Raw genomic sequence first — 19,920 nt, 5'->3', positions numbered from 1 at the left:
TTCTGTATGGTCTTAGGCTACCTGGTAGAGAGGGGATGTTTTGTGCACCTGTGACATCTAAGCCTTCTTGATAGGGAAGACTCAGGAGAACTGAGATGATGTATGTGTTTTATACACTCTGTCTTGAATCTTGAGGGTTTTGTAATTGTGTCTGTGGACACTAATCTACTGCGTATCTGCTTCAGCTACATGCCCTGATACAGTAATCTGAAATACTTTCCAGACTACAGAATGAGTTAATTTGAACACACAGTCCCTGTAAAACAATATCAAAGGGGAAGACAAAAGCAGGGAACAAAAATACCCACCACTAAAGGCTACAGAGATATACAGTTTTGTATTATTGAAGACAGTGGCAGATGCCTTGAAAAAAGGGTAAGGAATATGGATTGTAGTCAGCAGTTAATAGGACATTTAAAATTTATGTTTAAACATTAAAAATAGCAGGGGAAAAAATCAGAAACAGCACGAGTGTGACTGGAATTACTAATAAAATTTTGTCTGATCATAAAGCTTCATGGAGATGTAGAACAGAAAATAAGAAGTGTGTTCTCCTTTCTTCTGCAGTTGCAAAAATAACCAGTAAAATGAATGTTGTCAGCTTGAATAACTTTGTTGGTATACTCTTGCAGTTACATTTTAGGAAAATAGTATTAAGTGTCCGAGAAGTATTTTGAGATGACAGCAAGTACCTGTTTAGATCTAAGAGTGAAAGATTGACTTTAGTTTGTTTTTCAGTACACTTCTAATCAAAAGAACAGCTAGCAAAAATCATGCTACAGTGAGAGAAACATTAAGCTTCAAGGCTTTTGTCTAGAGAGGCTTTTTGTCTGGACCCTTAAGTTGCTACTAATTTAAATGGAAGTCTTAGAATGTTTTCTACTGATGCTGTATGCAATCACAAAGACTGCTGCACTTAACATGACAATGTCCTCACAGTCCTGTAAGCAAAATTTAAGTTAAAATTACAGGAACTATGAAGGCATGTGTGTGCCTGTGCTTTGTTCCTTGGTTGTCTACCTGAAAACACCTTAATTAGAACTGGCGTATTCATCTGCTAATAAGATAAGGCAGTGTCACTTGGGAAAAACAGTATTTATGCTTACGCTTAGCATTAAGCATAGAAACAGGTCTATGAGACCTACATAAAGCATACCCTTAAGCAAATGTTCAGCTTAGTATAGGCTCCTTGCCATTTTGTTGTCTTGATTTTGAATATTAATGCCATTGAAACACGGTGGAACCTTCTTCAATACCTTCTCCATCTATGTGGAAACTGCCAGCTTGTTTTGAAACAGCAGTTATAGTTTGTGGTTATTAATTGTGATAATTCTTTGAATGAGCTGCAAGCAGGTAATAACATCTAACTGTTCAGTGAGACTTTGATTCACAAAGGACCTGCTTAGTTGATATTTGGTTAGATGTTAGAACTCTTGCCTTACCCGCACCCTGTAGGTGCTCCTACATCTGATCAATGATGGGATTAAACATCTAACAGTAAAGACATGTGTCTTGTATTTATGAATAAACTGAGGGTAGGGAAACCTTACTTGACTTCTCACAAACCCTTTATATAGATCCATGTAAGTGTGGAACAGAAGGGGTGACAGAATGGCTCCCTTGCAGCGCCCCACACTTCAGAACTTACAGGGAACGGAAGAAGCGATCACAGCTAGCTATCAGGGTCTCCTGGAGAAAATCGAGCAGGTGTCAATGAGATTCCCACCAAGTATTGCTGAGCTGAGGTAATCTTTGTAGTGTTGTCACAAGATATATATGCACAGCAGTATATATTGTGTATTTAGTGAAACTGTAGGAATGGTTACTGCAGTTGTATTCAACCTGACAGACCTGGTTTTGTGTATTAGCACATTTGTTCATTTCCTGCAGTGTTATCTCTGCCAGATGAAGCCAACTACAGACAAATGCCATGAAGGTTAATCTTGGATCAATCTCTGCAAAAGTTCACCATGCTACTGTGGTTAAAGTTAGTATTCTTGAGCATCTAAGATCAAGTGCAAGCTTAGTAGCAAACCTGCCTGATCTAGGTGACAGAACAGCAGTTTCTGACTTTGCAGCCTCATGCATCTGCAAACTCATATTAGAATTCACATTCCAGTAATGCTTTGTCTCTGCACAATGATTATGACCATTCCTTCCAATGCAGTCTAAGAGGTGATCACTGAACATTCTTTTTGGCAGTGAAGAGTATCTGATGCTTCCAGTGGAACACTCATCTCACCTCTGTTAGGGGCTATGTTACTGCTGCTTACAAACCCATTCATAAAAAAAACAACCAAACAAACCCTAACTATTTTCAGGAGGCAATGAAGTAAGAACAGAAATACAAAGCATAAAAAGCCCTTTGCTCCCCCCTTCCCACCCCATCAACTTTCTTGAAGTAAGGATCTTAAAAGATAATGAAAGGTTCTTAAAGAACTTGAAACAATGTTGAGTAAAATGTTTTCAGACATATGGCTCTTAAGTTCATTTAATTAATTTAGATCCTACTGTAAGTATCATTAAGTATTTTAATGCTACATTAGCTTCTTAGCAGCAGAGAATTCCAGATAATTTTCATGTTATGTGTTTGTATGAGTGCAACTTACATTGCTTTATTTACATGCATACTTTTCAGGTATGCAAGGCTAATTTGTTCTTCATCAAAATGAGATTAATGTGGAAATGTTAGTGATTTGTATACTCTCCTTTGAGTGTCAGCACTGCAGATTAAGCTGTTCAGACAAAAAAATCCCTTAGGAGGACATAGCTGCAGTGTTAAAGTTGAGTGTTGTCTGTTAAAGCTGGGAGAAGACTTAAGCCTGCTTTACATAAATATATCAAAGCCACCTGCTAGAAATCATTTTGGCCCCACAGTGTTCTGAGGTATCTGTATTTGTTGGGTCTGAAAATAAAATATCATGTTGCATTTTGTAGCTTGCATGCAGTATCATCAGTGAGTCAGTTTCAAGCTTGAAGGCCATCAAAGGCTTGAAATTGCTGTCTCCTCTAGCTGCCTGAAAACACTACAGGAATTTAAGGCTTTTAAGAATATTCTGTAACTGTTACAGAAATCCAAAATGTCAATCAATTTATAAAAAAACAAACCACCCAAACCCTTAATTTTTAAAAAGGTTTTCTGTGTAGAAATAGAGTTAGTTCACTTATAGCTGTAGCATTAAAAAAGTGTAGTAAAACTTTATTCACTGCTACGTATCTGTGTCTATAGCTGTCAAGAAGCTTAACCAGCTTTTTTTCATTTTTCCCCCCCTTGTCCTTTTTGGTGGCAAAACTGACTGGATAATAGCAGCAGAGTTCAGATAGTTTCTGAAAAACAGTAAATTATTTAAGCAGTGGAGAATCTGACCTCTTTGTGAATACAAGAGAATACAGCCATGTGTACATCGTGTCAAAGGTACAGTTAAGATAGGGTTCCAGTTGAGTTGAGCTGGACTCCTATTTCAATATTTTGTTTACTTGTATTAATTAGTATCTTGAGTCTCCCTTGATAAAAATGGTCCTTTATGCATGCCTTCTAACTTACTCCAACATAGATGGGCAGTTCATATTTGTAATTTAATTATTGAAGCTATAGTACATTAAAAATTCTGAGTTTCCCATTTTTTTTTCTCCTGAACTTGATGCAGGAACAGTGCACGGCAAAAATTACCTCTTTTTAGCTCAATTTTTTTATGTCAGATGTGTCTGCCTGCTCAGTAGAATTAAATTAAGGCGAGCAGCATATATGTAATGACACAACTGGTATTGGCCAGCACATGGGATGCCATTGGAAACCTTTTCTGCATTTGTCAGTTTATCTCTAAAACAGCCTGGATAGAAGAGGTATTAAAGCTTCTGATCCTAAGATAAAGCTGTGACATAAACTGGTAGTAGATGGAAATTGTCTTATGACATACCATCGGTGGTTATAAAGGTTACCAGTTAATAAAGGAGGTCATGCTTTTTTCTACAGTTGAAGTTTGGTTTTGTGGAGTTTTGCTATTTGTTTGTAAGTACTGTCTAGAATGGGAGTTTTGAAATGAATTCCTGTAGATGCCAAGGCACATGCTCTGTATGTAGCAATTCAGTGAGCAACATTAAAAGTGTCAGTGTTGTCTGTGGAGACACATTAAACCACTGGATGAAAACAGCCATATCTCCTACTTATAAACCATTGAGAAAGACATGGTAACTCCTTAAAAGAGAATTGGAGACACCTACACTTTAAATATTTCATTTTGCACAAAGGAGTGAATAAAGCTTATGAGCAGCCTTTAAAAACATTTCCCCATTCCCAATGGGTAGTAATTTTTATTTTATAGTTTCAAGATGAAAAATCAATCAGTAGGTGTTTTTATCCCAAGGAAAATGTTTACAACAGAGATACTAAACACTTGAAAATAGAGTAGCTTATAATGGAAGCAACAGCTCATCTTCAGCTTTGGAAGGACAAGCAGTACTGATTTAATTAAAGCTGTGTTAAAATAGGACAGCCATTTGTATGACAGTGATTCTCCACCCCTGCTGCCATTTTGTACCACACATTCCTGTCTTGTGCAAATTAATAGATCGTTTTATTTCCTGCAGGAAATCTGAAGACTTTTATAGCAAATCCTCCAGTGTCAAAATGAACACAGGTATGCTGCTTCTGTGAGATTTTTCTTTACTCGTGCGTGTTGTTTAGTAAGCAAAGTATGTCACAAATTTATTTCCATGAGCAAACGGTGCTTTAGTTGATGCTGAACTCCAATAAGCAAGATATTTTAACAGTATGTGTGCTTATGTATGTTTGTATTCCACACAGAAAATTTCCATACATGTTTTTCTGTGTATGGATGCATATGGATATGCAGAGTGTATGTGCATGCTTAGCTTTTTGTGCTTAAGTTGTAAGTATCAGATTTGTTATGTGTATGTTTTATGTAAAAGTGTGTAGTATGAGGTCATAACAGGTATGGAAAAGTGGTGTCAGAGCATCACATTTTCCTAAGCAAATGCACATACTTTTAAAATGCAATGTTTTCCTTTTCTACTGTGACTAAATTAAGGGCCATATATCTGCTAGCTTGTGTTACTAGCTATGATTGCACAACCAGACTTTGTACTTATAGGGATTTGTATTTTCTCTCATGGTGCTATGATATCAACCAAACAAAACTTTCTATAGGACGTTGTCTTCGTGATCTGTGATGAGGTACTGATATTTGCTCCTGAATCATTGGTAGTGCTGCTAATTTTGCTGGAGGTAGGAATAGGCCTCCTGAGAGCAGACTGGTGAAATTTGGACCTCACTTAGGTGTAAATTTTCAGTTGTAGTCAACTTTTTTTACTCCTGGTCTGGAGATAAACTGTGGCACAAGACATGTCCATCCTTTCCAAACTAATTGGTTTTATCACTGACCACAGTGCTGCACCACGACAACTGACTTGACAGCTTGAAATAAGCAAAACGAGTTGTGTGAGCCCTGAGGACCATACATTTGAAGCCATTTGTGTGTTTCAGCAGCCCTTTTTACATGGTATAAATTCACGTTTTCTAGATCGCTCTGTTAATCAGACTTCCTGGCTTCTCATTACCTCAGACAATGACTAGAACTCAGTAAGACCAGGTTCTTGGACATATCTTTCAATACAAAGTTAATGGCTTACTTGAAGCCACTACATTTTTAAATACATTAAGCAGAAGACATTAGATTTGTCAATTGAGTTTATGGTTGGTTTATTTCCCAAAGTTTTGGTTGTTCTTAGTTGTTTTACAGGCACTATCCAGGGTAGTGGTCTGTTTTTCTTTTGTGGAAGTACTGTTCAAATTTTGTCCTATCCTTTAGCATTTTTAGTGAAGACTTCTTTCTTAAACATGTCAGACTGTATAATTAAGATAGTATTGAAATGCTGCTTGCTTCATAGAACTGTAATTTCTGAATAGCTGAAGTAACTCAGCTAATCGTGGAGGTGATTGTTATTACACTGTGCATTGCAGACATAGATTTTACAGCTTCTACTCTGAAAAATATGAATAGAGTGGTAAATTGCCAATTTCTGCTACTGCAGCTCTGAAGTATGAATTTGTTCTATGTTGTACTAAGATTTTTTTCATATAAGCTAGAAATTCTCAAGAGAAATAGATGTAAGATTTAAGTAATCTATGTGTCTGGATGACTTCTGGGGATTGGGCATCTTTTGATCACACAGGAGCCTTGAAAACAGACTTAAAAGACCTGAATACATCTGAAATAATTTCCCTTTACCAAAGGATATCACAATTGTAAGCTTGAACTTTAATTTGCTCTACACTTACACAGTGAAAACATTTTTTCACCATGTGTATGCTTGATATTAATACACATGCTACCAGCTGCACTAAAAGGAGGTACTGGTGAAATATGTGGCATTTCCTATCAGTTCTATTGCTGTGGATTGTTTCCTGACTGAAAATAAAATAATTGAAACAACACTATAAAACCAAACCAGCACTTTACTACAGAAGAGTGACTGAGGTGGAGACTGTTCTGCAGGGTCATCTTCTGGTTTAGTTGTTTGTTGTTTCATTGGAATTTTTTGCACTCTGTTGTCTTTGAACATAAAATGAGTGCTGCAAGGTTGGGCTTTTTTAATATCTCGCTTTTTATAACAGGAATTTGCACATGACCCAATGGAAGGTTCTCAGATACTATTGATTTGCCAGCAGTTTGTTTTAAAAATAGACATGTAATTACTTCTACAGATAAATGAACACTCTGATTTGATGCCAGTAACTGCTGAAGTGGCAAAGCTAGCAATATGCAGCTTTGAAAACAAAAAGTGAATCTGCTGCTTGGAGCTGGCTCCCCTAAACCAGTGTTCGTTGTGGCTGCGGTCTTAGCAGTCTGTCTCAACAAACCCTGTGGAAGATATTTTTGTCTCCAGAGAAAATGTTTTGAAGAGCTTTGGTTTTCAATACCCTGCCATATATGGGAGGGATTTTTTAGCATCCAACGTTTATTATATACCACATGTTAGGAAGGACTATTCGACAGCAAAAGGCAAGGAAACACATTAGCAAAAGCAAATAAATAGACCTAAGACATAAGAGAAGGTTTTCAGAAAGCTCATAGTTCCTTTTGGTGTTGAACTGCTGTCATAGTTTTAAAATAGTAGTCTAATAGTATCTGTGCCTTTTTAAATGCAGACTAAGCAATCATCGACAAGATAATATAAACTATATATGTGGGTTTTCATCCACAAGTCTACAAGTAACTTACAAATCTGATGAACATCATGAAATTGATAAGACATTTTGAGAAACTAAGTCAACAGAAACCCTGAGCTGCCTGTGAAGCTCACATCAGATTAAAATGCAGGATGAGTGTGCTTACTGTTGATACTATGTGTGTGCATGCAAAGCTGATAGTAGGAGAGAGGTGATTGTGTTGAGGAATAATGAATGAATACATGTTAATATGCTAAAACAGATTCTTAGTGCCCATCTACAAATATTTTGGCTGAATTTGAGGCAGACAATTCTCCATAAATCAATCTTATTTTAAAAATATTAAACAAGTGGACTGTTTCCATTAGATGAAACACACTAAGAGCAACTAGAAGTGAAAAAATGTGTAATTCTGGAGGACTGAAAATATTTTAAGTTATTAAAGAAAGTCAGCACATGGACTAATCTCATATTTTGTCAGGGGGACAAGAATAGAATTTCCTTGGTCCCTGCAGAGTTCTTAAATAGACTGAAGCCATTTTTAGAACACTAAATCAAATTAGGTGGGCTCAAGTGTTTCAAGCATTCTACAGGGAAAAAAAATCATTATTTACTGTAATTTAGCAGCATCAAAGGACCAAATAATAGTAAGTTTGCCTGTGTAGTCAGTATTAGGTTATATGATAAAAGCCTGTCTGTGTAACCACAAAGGAGTGAGAGAAACAATGGCAGGAGGGGAAACCTGCCGTGCTAGGCTACTCTCAGGTCCGTTACAGCAGCCATCAAAGGACTATCTCCACAAGCCTAGGTGGAGGAGCCTAAATTAAGGAATGAAGGGCCTCATTGAACTGTTTCAGCAGAGTCTCAGCCTGGAACACAGGTGTGGTGTGAATAACAGACTCAACGTCTGAGTCCAGTTGCTGGAAGGATCCACCTTGTACAAGTATTGCATATATGTTTGTTCTCACTAGTGGATCTTCATCATGATAAGATAGAGGGGAGGAAGATTAGACCATTGTGCTGTGTTAGTGTGAGCACACTAAGTGACTGTGACATACATGTGGCCAGCCATGTATGTATATACATATCTGCTCTCTTTCTTGTGTCTCCTGACAACATACCTTCAGATTTACTACTGGTTATATCTGAGGACATGGAGAAGCAGCATCTTCATCTGTCTTGGGTTATTGGATCCAGTCCTCTGTAATCTAACCTCAAAAGGTTAGAAGGCAAACAAGGAGAAGAATTCCTGGTCTCAAGACTCCTAACTTGAATTCACTGTAAAGACAAAGTGGGAAATGATACCATTGACAAGTACAGTGGATAGGATAACAATTAAGAGACATTATGTTGGAGAGACATTTTTCTTTTGTTTCAGCAGCAAGAGCTTATAAAAATTTTCCTGCCCCATGGCTGTTCTGTTTCACCTCTTCACAAGAAGTTACCATCGTTTCACCTTTGGTTTATTGCAGTGCTTTTACGGATGCTTTGAAACAAACTTTTAAAAAGGCAAAGCAAACAAACAAAGAGCACATCATGTACCCTGTCAACAAATGAAAGCGGTACATTTTGAATGGGGGATGTTCTGCTCAGGAGCAGGACTTGACCATTAGGTTATTTGTAACACAGAGATGCACCTCACTTAGAGTGTTGCTGTCTTTATTGTGGATCTAGGGAATAAGGGTCTTTGCAGAGAGAAGCAGAATTAAGGGAGGGAGGAGAGAGAGGTGAGTCAGGAAAGGTGAGGAATGGGGAAAGGCTGAAGAGAAAAATTGTAGAAGAGTTGGCAAAAGGAGAAGAGCTGCATGGTATGCTTGCTAACAAGAGGAAGAAAGCTCCCCAGAGAAAGTGTCAGGATACATATGCTGATACACAGCCTCCTAGCTGGAGGACAAGCCAGCACTTCACCTGACTTTTCCATTTGGTGAGTAGCTCTTTGTTTTTCTCTCTGTAACTCTTAAGTCAGCAACATTGATCCTAGCATTCAGGAGTTTGCCCCTATATGGCCTTTAATCTACAAAGGACTGTCAAAAACATATCTTGTCAGATAATCCTTTTCTCTCCTGTCTCCTTCATTTCCTGCCATAACAACTAACGATGCTTATTTGTCTCTTCCTGATTTGATGGGATTTGTAGGTCTTGCAAAAGGATGTCTAGGCACCAACTGTGTTAGGGTCTGCTTTGTTCTGGAATTGCACTTTAGGCAGCTGGTTTGATTGTGAATTATTCAGATTCTGTTACTGCCTGCAGACCTCAGCTGATTGAGGTCTCCTTTGTTTCAGTGTTAAACCTAGGAAGGTAAGACTCTCAATCCTGAAGAATTTGTCACATCAAAATCACAGAGAAATGTACATATGTGTGTACTTATTCCTACACGTTTAATTTTTTCATATGTGCATACATTTTGTATAGATCATTTCACAGTCCTTGCGTAACAGCAGTGCAATTGCTTATGGTTTGCAGGTGCAATCAGCAGGTAATTATAAATTCAGTCTTACTTGCTGGCTTTGAATTCTCTGTCCTCTAAATCTGGAGCTTTTTGGTCTTATTTGGACTTTCAAGATTCTGGGTGAATATAGCCAGCATTTGCTGGAAATTTGATGGAGCTGTGAAAAAGGAATACAGACTGGAATAAGCTGCTTGAAATTCAACTGTGTAAAGCTGTGCAGATAAGGGAAACAGTTTGAAAAGTCTTTTTACAGGGTGGCTTGAAGATTGTTCTGATTCTTGTTTAGATCTAATGTCTTTGAGTTGATGGGAACCTGGCCTGAATAAAGATGGAATGATGGAGTCCATCATGCATAAATACATGCTTGCCTATACGCATTTGTATTTCATTGGAAATTTTGCATAGCTCAGTAGGGTGCATTTGTGCTGTTATGTCTTAACTGAGTGGAAACTGACTGTCATTATTTTGTACAGAGAGTGAGAACATTATTGCAGGTACAAGTTTGCATATGACTTTGTACATGGAAGGGTATGCACAAACATATGTAATCAATTATGAAACAGCTGTTTCAGCTGTCTTGTATGAGCCCATGTCAAATGCTTTCCTAGATAATGGGTCCACCATAAAACTCAATGACAATAAAGATTATTTTGAAGCAGCATTTCTTCAAGTTACAAAAATGAAATATTTGTAGTCAGCTTTCTCGTTGTCTTTCTTCCCACTTCAGCTTCTCTGTGCAGAAACTCAGAAATATAGGCTCTTGAAAACAATACAAATAAAGCATTTCTTTGTTTTACTAAAAAATGTGACAACATTGCAAAACCACTTGCCTCCTAGCATGCATTAATTGAAGTATGCCGTCAAAGTTTGGCAGTATTCAGATAAGAACAGAGCCTCAATATCAACACATCATTGTATTACCTTGAAATGACTTCTGGTGCATGTTGGGGGTGGGGGAGGGAATACAGCAATGCAATAGTGACTTTAATTACCATTGCCACTCTGTTTATGTAAGCAAATGAAAACAAGTGTGCAGATTTGATAGCTGTTGTCTTTGTTTCATATGTACAACACCAATAATTAATTGCAGGTAATTGCATTCAACTATTGCTGACTGAAAACATTTGACCCTTTGCCTTGAGGCCTCGAGTTGACAATGAGTCTTTGGAACCACTTACAGTTAGGGCAGTGGCTCAGATGTTTGCCAGCGTTAACAACTACTTAATGCAAGTCCTTCGAGACCTTAGCCCAGAGGGCTGTTGTTTCAGGGAATACTAGGATGAACAAAGAAAATACCAAGAGCTCGCTTCCCTTGCATATGTGGGTTAAGGATGTCTCTGTGGCCCAAATTGTTGCTATCATAGAGTACTTTCTACTAATAAGCTGCAGGTCTTCCTTAAACATAGGTTTTTAAATATCCTTGTCATGATTGCACATATAAAAACAGTTAGGGCCTCTATCATAGCTGTGGTTCTTCCTGACTTTAATATAAAATATTAATATGAGAGTAATTATAATAGTAAAGAGCAGAAAAATACTCTAGTTGCAGAGTATTTATTTGCTTGCGTTTACAGCTGTGGTAGAGTTGCTAAAAAGTTAAGTTGTGGGAAAGCTACTTTCTAGTAATAACAACAAAGATTTATAAAATAGAATGACAGCTCCAAGTGAGAGAAGTAGAAAGTAAGGAAAGAAAGGAGTCATGCAGGATCCAGAAGAAAGGTTCTTTCCATTCCTGGTTGTTCGGAGTGATTTTAGATTTTTAATCATTCCTTCAGTATGTTGTTGGCTTCCAGACATACATTTTTTAAATCTTCTATTAGATAAAGAAGAAGGGGGAGGGAAAATAAGGATGTTCCACCAAAAACACCAAAAATAAATTATTCCATCCTTGTTAATTTTTTTTCTTGAGCTTAAATGGTCCAAAAGACTGAACAAAAGCACTTTGTCAGCTGATCAAACATAAGCTTAGTCTATGAATGGTGTCTTTCTAATGCATACAATGAAATGATTTTACAGTGCAGATTGATTAATGTTACTCTGGAATGTTTAATCCTTCATCTTGATTAGTTGTTTTACTGATTAGATATAATTAGGCAGTGTTTTAGGTAACAGAATGTATATATTTCTCTCATGGATTAAGTTTTAAATACTGCTTTCTTTGCTTATTTTTTTCCTGAGGTTTAAAGCTTGTGAAATTTTATGTATTCTGCTAATCTGCAAAATTTGCCAATTTACACATTCCTGCGGCAGTTCCCTAACTGCATGCTTATTTTTTTGTATGTTTGGCATATCTCACTGTGATATGTTGCATGTGCTTGCTCCTTTTGTCTGGGGCTGCTGTCTGTACTGTTTTGTGCTTCCAGATAGCGGTGGGTGTGCTCGCAAGCGTGCTGCAATGTCTGTCACATTAACAGCTGTGAAGAGAGTTCAGAGTTCTCCAAACCTATTGGCCTCAGGTATAACCACTAACCAGTGACATACTTCTACTTCTCCTGAATGGCTTTTCTGTAGTATTGTACATTCATGCAATATTACTCTGCAAGGAGGAGAAGGTTAACCATTTTTTGTTCCAATGACAGGTCTGTTACTTCTACAGTGCTCTTTAAAAAGTAGGCATAGTTTCTCTCTGCCTATGCTTAGTAGCCGTTAATGGGACAAAAAAATAAGAAGACGTAGGAAAAAGCAATTATTTACAATTTTGCCTTTTATACATATTAGGTCTAGTGTCCCCTGCTTTTTTTCAATATAAAATAGCATGAAAACCAGACTTTGTTCATTACAAACTTTTTTTATTGTAAGTAGCTTAAGAAACTCTTTCCAAACGAGAATAAACTGAATGTTGTAACATTATCATCAGAAGCCAAATTAACTTCACAAAAATAATTTTTCAAGTGCGCTTGCCCAAAAATGTTTAAAACAATAAAAAACCCATAATATTCACAGATTGCATTGGGTTGAAAGGGACCCTAAAAGGTCATTTTGTCTATCCCTCCTGCGGTGAGCAGGGACACCTCTAACTAGGTCAGGCTGCCCAGAGCCACGTCAAGTCTGATTTTGAAATGTCTCCAAGGGCAGGGCCTCAACCACATCCCTGAGCAACCTGTTCCAGTATTTTACCACTCTCATTGTAAAGATCTTTTTCCTTACTTTTAACCTAAATCTACCTTGCTTCAGTTTAAAACCATTTCTCTTAATCCTATCACAAGCCCTTCTAAACAGTCGTTCCCCAGCCTTCCTGTAGATCCCCTTCAGATGTTAAAACATGGTTTTAAGGTCTCCCTGGAGCCTTCTTCTCTTAGACAGACAGAACTGCTTCTTAGTAATACTCATGTCTGGTTTTGCGAAATGAAATCGTAACATGTGTCTGCTGCCCAGGTTCACTGGTCAGTTCAGTAGTCATAGGTATAAATCAGTAAGTAATCTGGATACAGAATAATTTACACCAATATTAACATGAGGTTTTCTAACAAAAAAAAAGTGTAACACAGGAAGCTGAATACAGAATGAGCCAAAAAATCACTGCAAGATCATGTCTTTGTTTTGTAGATATTTTGAAATATAACACTAATCCCCATGAACAAGAACAGTGAGAATTTGTGAAGCAAATTAAAAAATGGATTGCTACTCTTTGCAAGGATAGTAAAAGGGTTATTTGGATGACTGTATGTATGTAGAAATAGAAAAAACGTTGAGTTCTTATTTCTTAACAACCCTTCTAAGAATTTTTTATCACTTAAGCATGCAATACAGGCCTTTTAATCTTGTGCTTTGTTGCCCTTAAAATTAGTGTGCTTGTAGTACTGTAATTCTAGTATGTTAAAAATATTTTAAGTGTTTTAGAGATGTCATGATTTTAGTTTCTTCAGGATTAAAAAATTACCTAACTTCTCTACAAGTAATAAAATAATAATTGACAAAAAATATAACCCACACCAGAATTTAAAGCCTGTTTTTTGCTGGCAGTACATATGTGTCAGTTTCTGTGTTTTGCTTTGAAGTGATGAAGAAAGCATCTGGTGTGAAGGGGACAAAAAATCCTGGCAGAATCTGTAGGCATATTTCTTGATTTTGAGTTAAATCTTCCCAGATCCTCTGAAAGGAATTGTATTTCATTTGATATCTAGATTTTAGATGGTAGTATATCACAGTATTTACTGGGAGAAAAACACAGCAAATGCTTGTGTATTATTTGCTTTTTGAAATAGCAGTGATTAAATAACAGCAGCTCTCAGCTCAGTATAACCTTCCATAGAATCTGGTCTAAGTTACTGAGATGTGCTTAGGTAACAGGAGGGAATTGGGTTACTGAACCAGAAAAAAACTCCTACATATTTGTCAAGTTGTATCATCAAGTTTTTACTCCTAACACAGGTTAATATTGGATGGTTTCTTTTTCAGGGTCTGATTCTCAATCACTGGATTCAGGTAAATAAATCACTGTTATTAGTGCATCAGTGTAATGCTACGTAAATGAATGAATTACAACAATCTTTCATTTATTTGGTTTGTTGTTGTTGTTGTTTTATACTCCATCAATATTCTTTAAGGAAGGCATTACTGAAATTAAAATAATTGCAAGTGTTCAAGACCACAAACTCAGGCTTATTTGAAAGCGTTATTTCCTATGACACTGCATATGTTGTCAAAAAATTAGATGTGTGGGCAAACACAGACTTCTTATTTGACACCTTTAGCTTCAGAAGCATTTGCTGTTTCATTTTAAGTCTCTTATTCTACCCACCCCAGTTAGCAGCCTGCTCACACAATGTGTTACCTTTCCCAACCTCTTACAATATTTTGTGTTCAAATCTGTAACTTGTTGAGACCTCTGTCTGCGTTTGGACAATGCCTTAAGGGCTTTTACAGCTCTGAGGATAGAGACAAAACATGGTTAGTTGGTTTGAAAATCAAGATGTCATTCAGATATGGAAATAAGATACGTTATTAGAGGAGGCTTTATCACCATGTTTCAGTATTTAAAGAGTGGCTTCATTTTTGCAAGGAATTGCATGGAAAGGATGAAGAGTAATGGGTGCAAGTTAATCCTAGACAGATGCCAGTTGGGCCCAAGGGGAATTTGTCTCACAATGAAAACAATCAGCCATTGGAATAATCTCTTCAGGGAAGCAGTGGATTCCCCAACATTGGGCATGTTTAAGATTTGGCTGGACAGGGTGCTGAACCATCTTGTCTAAACTGTGTTTCTCTCAAGAAAATTTGGACCAGATAATCCTTGAGGGCCCTTCCAACCTGATATTCTATGATTGGAACAAGTGGTCAGCTGTTATGGTGAACTTTGGTGAAACTGCCATGAGCAACCAAGTTTACATGAGTTGGGGTGATTTTCAAAAGTCAGTATAGCTGTCAAGTTCAAGAACCTAATCTGAGAAAGTACTTCATTCCACCTCATATAGGGGCTGAAGCACCAACGTCTCAAAAAGGTCCCCAAGGTTAAAAATCCATAGTCTATTGGAATGTCATGGAGAGATAATCAGACTGCTGACACTAATATTGTTAGTGCTTGAGTTTTGTAAATTGTGAGGATAAATATTTTGTAAAGTGGTAGCTTTAGCCCCATTCTTATAACTTCCGTGGTGATAACAGCAGCAGTGTCACTTGTACAGTAGCTAAAGTTTTCCACAAGTTGTTAAAACTTCGAGGTTGCTATGATGATTAGATAGCAATATAGAGATACTAATGTATTTTTCTTTACAAAAGCTTGGAGATCTTACAATGATGGAAGTAGAGAGACACTGAACGGAGATGCCTGCAGTTCATCCCTTACAGCAAAAGGTTTTAGGAGTGTGCGGCCAAATCTGCAGGATAAAAAATCACCAACTCAGGTAAAACTGAACACACCAAGGTTCATGCTTTGGCATTTGTGTGGGTTCTGGGTATAATATATATGAGTGGGATACTTCTGTGGAATGTTGTCCTGATATCTTCCAGACAGTGAGTCACGTGTTCATATGGGCCATTACACACTGGTTTACTGCATAAAGTATGCTTCACACAGGATACATACCTCCAGGTTAATTACCAGAAATTGCTTTTAATGAACAAGTCATTCAGCTAAATTAAAGTAGTTCATACAAAAATAAAAGCTTTCTAGGAGTGTTCTCATACTTTAGAGAGTATTTATTAATATTTTACACTCAGAAATGCATCGATTATCAAAAGAATACCTGAGGATAAAGCTTTATTAGTTACATGACAGAATTTCTGCCTGTTTTGCAGAACAATACAATTACAGCACATTAAAAAAAAAACAAACACAAAACCAACCAAACAAAAACCCAAAATTCTTAACTTGGAAATTTATTTTTCTCTCCAAAAAAGAGAAGTGTATCAGTGCCAATAGTGTCTCTGTTGCTATTTTAATTCAAAAGTTTAAGAGGCTGTGTGTGTTTTATATATGTGTGTTACCTGTGAATAATAACTTGCTATGGAAGATCGTGGAGTACTTGCATATCTGAACAAATTCACAGTAATAATTCTTATTCAGTGTAATAATTTGTTGTTTTTTTTTAATGGACTGTTGTGGGCTTCCTTCTGATCCCAGTTTACCCCAAGCAAATGGAACATCTGACTTTCTAAACACAAGCTGTGTAGACCTGCACAGCAAGAGGTGCTGGGAACCTGATGAATTCAGTTGTCCATTGAATTGAGCAATGTTTGGATTAAACCTCTTAAGTTGCTAATTCCTTTGTGTAAAGATGAAAGTCAAACTGAGTTATCTCACACTAACATTTACTTTCTTTCTGTTTCTTCTTCAATGTTATTTTGCTGTGTGTGGATGCTTTTGGCAAATAAGGCACCTCTGCCACCCCCTAGAAAAGAGAGTTTTCGAAAAGCAACAGTAACTAATCACAAGAATGAAATTAATCTCCAGGCAGTAACAACTGGTCCAGCCAAACAGCTTCCCACAGAAACTGCCTGTTACACTAATGAGACGTCTCTGCAGAAGACAATGTCTTCTCAAATATCTAACACAAGTGTGTCCTACGCACAGAAAATCATTAAGCCGCTGACCTCAGTCTCCAGTGCAGGCACAAGCACAGTAGCTGGTGTTAGCACTACTCTCCATCAAGGCCAAAGGCAACAGTCTCAAAAGCGTAAGGTGTCTACCCTGAAATTAACCCGGGCACGTGACCCGGCAAGTCCCAGTGATTGTAATACACAGCAACAGCTGAAGCCTGTTGAAGTGCCAGTATTTCCACAAAGGCCTGTCTCACCTGACTGTCACCCTGTGCCTGAGGTACACACAGCATCTCTTTCCATTCAGATAGCTCCCACCCCTGACAATAAAGCAGAGCCTGAAATCCAAGAACATCCACCTAGTATTTCTCCAGACACTTCAAAGATGTCTTCAAAGGATTTGGGACAAAATTCTACAGTTCTTCCTCCTTCACAGGCTGCAGAGTGCCATGTGGTATATTTAATTTTTCCATCTTTTATTTTAGATCATTCCTAAATCACTTAATAACTGTCTGCTTAGTGATACTTACATTATCAAAGTTAGACTTCGTGTTTCCTGGGTAAAACTACCTGTTGCATGGATTGAAACAGAGCTGAACAAAATCTGAAGTGTTTGGAAGGGTATTGGGGGTGGGGAAAAGGAAGGAAAAAAAAAAGATAATTTAAGTTTTACTCTGTGGAAACTTTATGGAATGGTAGGTGATGCACCTGCTTAAGTGTTTTTTACTAGATAGGGTTATGTTTAGAGCATTATGCTGGCATAGGTGTGGGAAGGATCAAGTAGAGGTGGAAGAGGATTGGATTGGGGGAAGTTCTACGAATGACCCTCTACGAGTTTGCTAGGTCCACCAGAAAATGCATTGTGATGGTTGGTGTTTTTTGCAAGGCTGATCACTGCTGTCTCCTATGCATCTTGTGCAATACTGCTTTTTAAAGAGAGTGAGTTATTAAAATCCTTTCTCAACCATCACAACATGTTACAATGCACAGGCCTTTTAAATACAGGCATCAAGGTATATGGTCAGACAGTAGAACAGGTGTAGGTGTGACCAATACAACTTATATATCTCTTTTCTTTTCAGTGAAAAACAGTTGTTCAGCCTGTTAGAAATATGATGCTTTATATGCTCAGATAAATCAAAGGGTCTCTCAAACAGGAAGTAATTTTATGGCAACTAAGAAGAATTAAAGAAAATACCTTTTTTTATAATCTAGAGTAATACACAAATTCTAATCAGAATGACTAAAAGTAATTTATCTTCTGGCTATTTTTATCTTTAAATTGAAAGTCAAAACACATTTTGCAATTCCTCTTTATTTTAGCACTCTGAGCTGAGAAAAGCTGGAAAAGTAACTATGACCATGGCAATTCTAGACTAATTTTTCTGCCTTCTCCTTGATTTCAGTGTGTGGGAAGAAGGATCAGAAATTTGGCAGCTGGGTTTTTTGAATAAAATAATAAACATTGCAGTTGATCACAGGGATCATTAAGGAATATAGCCAGCTTTTCAAACTGCATCCACTTTTCATCTCTTGCTCTGAAAATTCAGCTGACATCCTCCCTGATGTTCAAACATAGTTAGAACTAGAGTATAAATCAGCGCAAGATGATGTAAAATTCTCTATTAGGTGAGGCCCCAAAGCCAGGATGCTTTGGGTTACAGTTAGAAATAAAGGCTACAGCTATATATCTAAAACTATTTTTTTTTTTTGGGCTCAGATATCTAGTTGAAATCTTGGAACTGTTCTAACCAGTTCCCCAAATGATAATCTCCTTTAGCGCTATGTGAAGTTGACAATTTCCCTCACATAATCAAATCAACTCTTGGTATACTATGTGTGATGGTGCTTACATTTTTAAATTTGTTTTAGATTTGCAAGCTCTACAGGACTTTCTGCACCTGTTAAAATACAGGCAGCTCATATGCTGTAGTGTTAAACAGTATCCTCTAGGTATGATCTCAGATTGTAGATTAGGATTAGCAGTGTGCAAAACTGCCACACAAACACTCAAAACTAAATGTATTTAGATGAACCCTGTAAAAACAAAACAACTCTCCCTCTGCATCTGGGTTTATGAAGACAGGCTAATCATCACTTCTTAAGAGGTGGTGGATGAGAAATACTATCTACATGTGTAGGAAACATGTATGTTATGTCACAAAGCATGGAAAAATACAGCCAAGAGAGCTTGTGTGGTCCAAGTCCATGCACAAAAAAAATCACTATTTTAAAATGCATCTTGTTATATTTATGCTTCTGTTTGTTCTTCATTTCACATCTTACCTGCTGAAGCTTTTTGAGCAAGCAGAAGTGTGGTATAACTCGCCAAGTGGTGTTTTGTAAATACTCCTACACAAAGAAAGGTTAAAGCTTTTCAGAGTGCACATGAAAAGAGAAGCATTCAAGTAACTCAATATTAGCTTACATTATTGCAGTTTCAGGAGATACTGTTCTGTACCATACTGCAGATACAGGAGAAATAACCTGATCAATTTCAACAGAGCAATTAGTATTTGTAAGTATGGGACTGGTAAAGGTAATTCTGTTGGCCAAGTTTCATATCACATAAAGATCTGAAGAATTCTGAGCTGCATCTTCTAAACTAAACACCCAACATTGCTGTGCTGTATTCATTTTGCTCCTGGGTTCATCAGTGTCTTGCTTAGTCACTTGGTTTAGTCCTGGTGTCCTGGAGGAATAAAAACTATTATTCTAGTTGTTTATGAAAGTGTTCATTTCCCAACCTTGCAGCTGTAGACCAATAAAGCAAGGAAAACCAGCTTGGAATTAAACTGATCCAGGAATAGTTTTATGTTTTGTTTTGTTTTTTATCCAATACATTACTGTTTGTTAGGTATTGAGGTATTGACAGTACATTGAGTTATGCAGAAGGGAGAGAGAAGACAGGTTTGAGTGTTTTGGGGGCAGATGGCAAGCAAAGCAAATCAAGCACATAATTGTAATTTTAAGTTCTGTATCACTAGTGTAGTGTTCCAGAAAGGCTGAATTCCATCTGGCTAGGTAGTAAAAATGGGCATAGGATTTTAACTTGCAGCATCAGTTTGGACATTTTGACATCAGCTTTTAACAATGAAAAATAGAGGTATTTTTACCCATTTGTGCAAGTGTGTGAGTGCAATTTGATTGCTGACTACTAAACTCTGCTATGTATTAACAAAATGAGTTTATTCACTTATCTCTGAGTTTCCTTACCTGTGTCTTGACCGTTGAAGCAAGGCCAGCACTTTGGTGTCATAAGTACCCTCATACCACTCCCCACAGATCTTGCATTAAAATGATA

The 19,920-nt window shown here is 37.2% G+C and overlaps 1 protein-coding gene across 19 annotated transcripts in view; it reads left to right on the top strand.

Annotated features, from left to right (window-relative positions):
• The window catches only part of SORBS2 (sorbin and SH3 domain containing 2), a 146,245-nt gene that overhangs the window by 60,208 nt on the left and 66,117 nt on the right, over positions 1-19,920 (top strand). For 16 of the 19 annotated variants that reach the window (XR_010303443.1, XM_064149002.1, XM_064149000.1 and 13 more), the window contains exon 1: positions 16,524-17,070. Coding sequence is in view for 16 of the 19 variants with exons in the window: in XM_064149002.1 (XP_064005072.1) it covers positions 16,609-17,070 (462 nt within the window). In the remaining 3 variants the exon portion in view is untranslated. Of the gene's footprint in view, positions 1-4,587; positions 4,638-12,001; positions 12,095-14,036; positions 14,064-15,356; positions 15,482-16,523; positions 17,071-19,920 lie in introns of those variants that run through there. The other 3 variants (XM_064149003.1, XM_064148998.1, XM_064148999.1) reach the window with 3 other exon arrangements.

This window comes from Pogoniulus pusillus, chromosome 9 (genome assembly GCF_015220805.1).
Source record: "Pogoniulus pusillus isolate bPogPus1 chromosome 9, bPogPus1.pri, whole genome shotgun sequence".
Taxonomy (NCBI): Eukaryota; Metazoa; Chordata; class Aves; order Piciformes; family Lybiidae; genus Pogoniulus; species Pogoniulus pusillus.
Note: the sequence above shows the minus strand (reverse complement) of the source record. Positions and strands in the feature narration are given on the sequence as shown.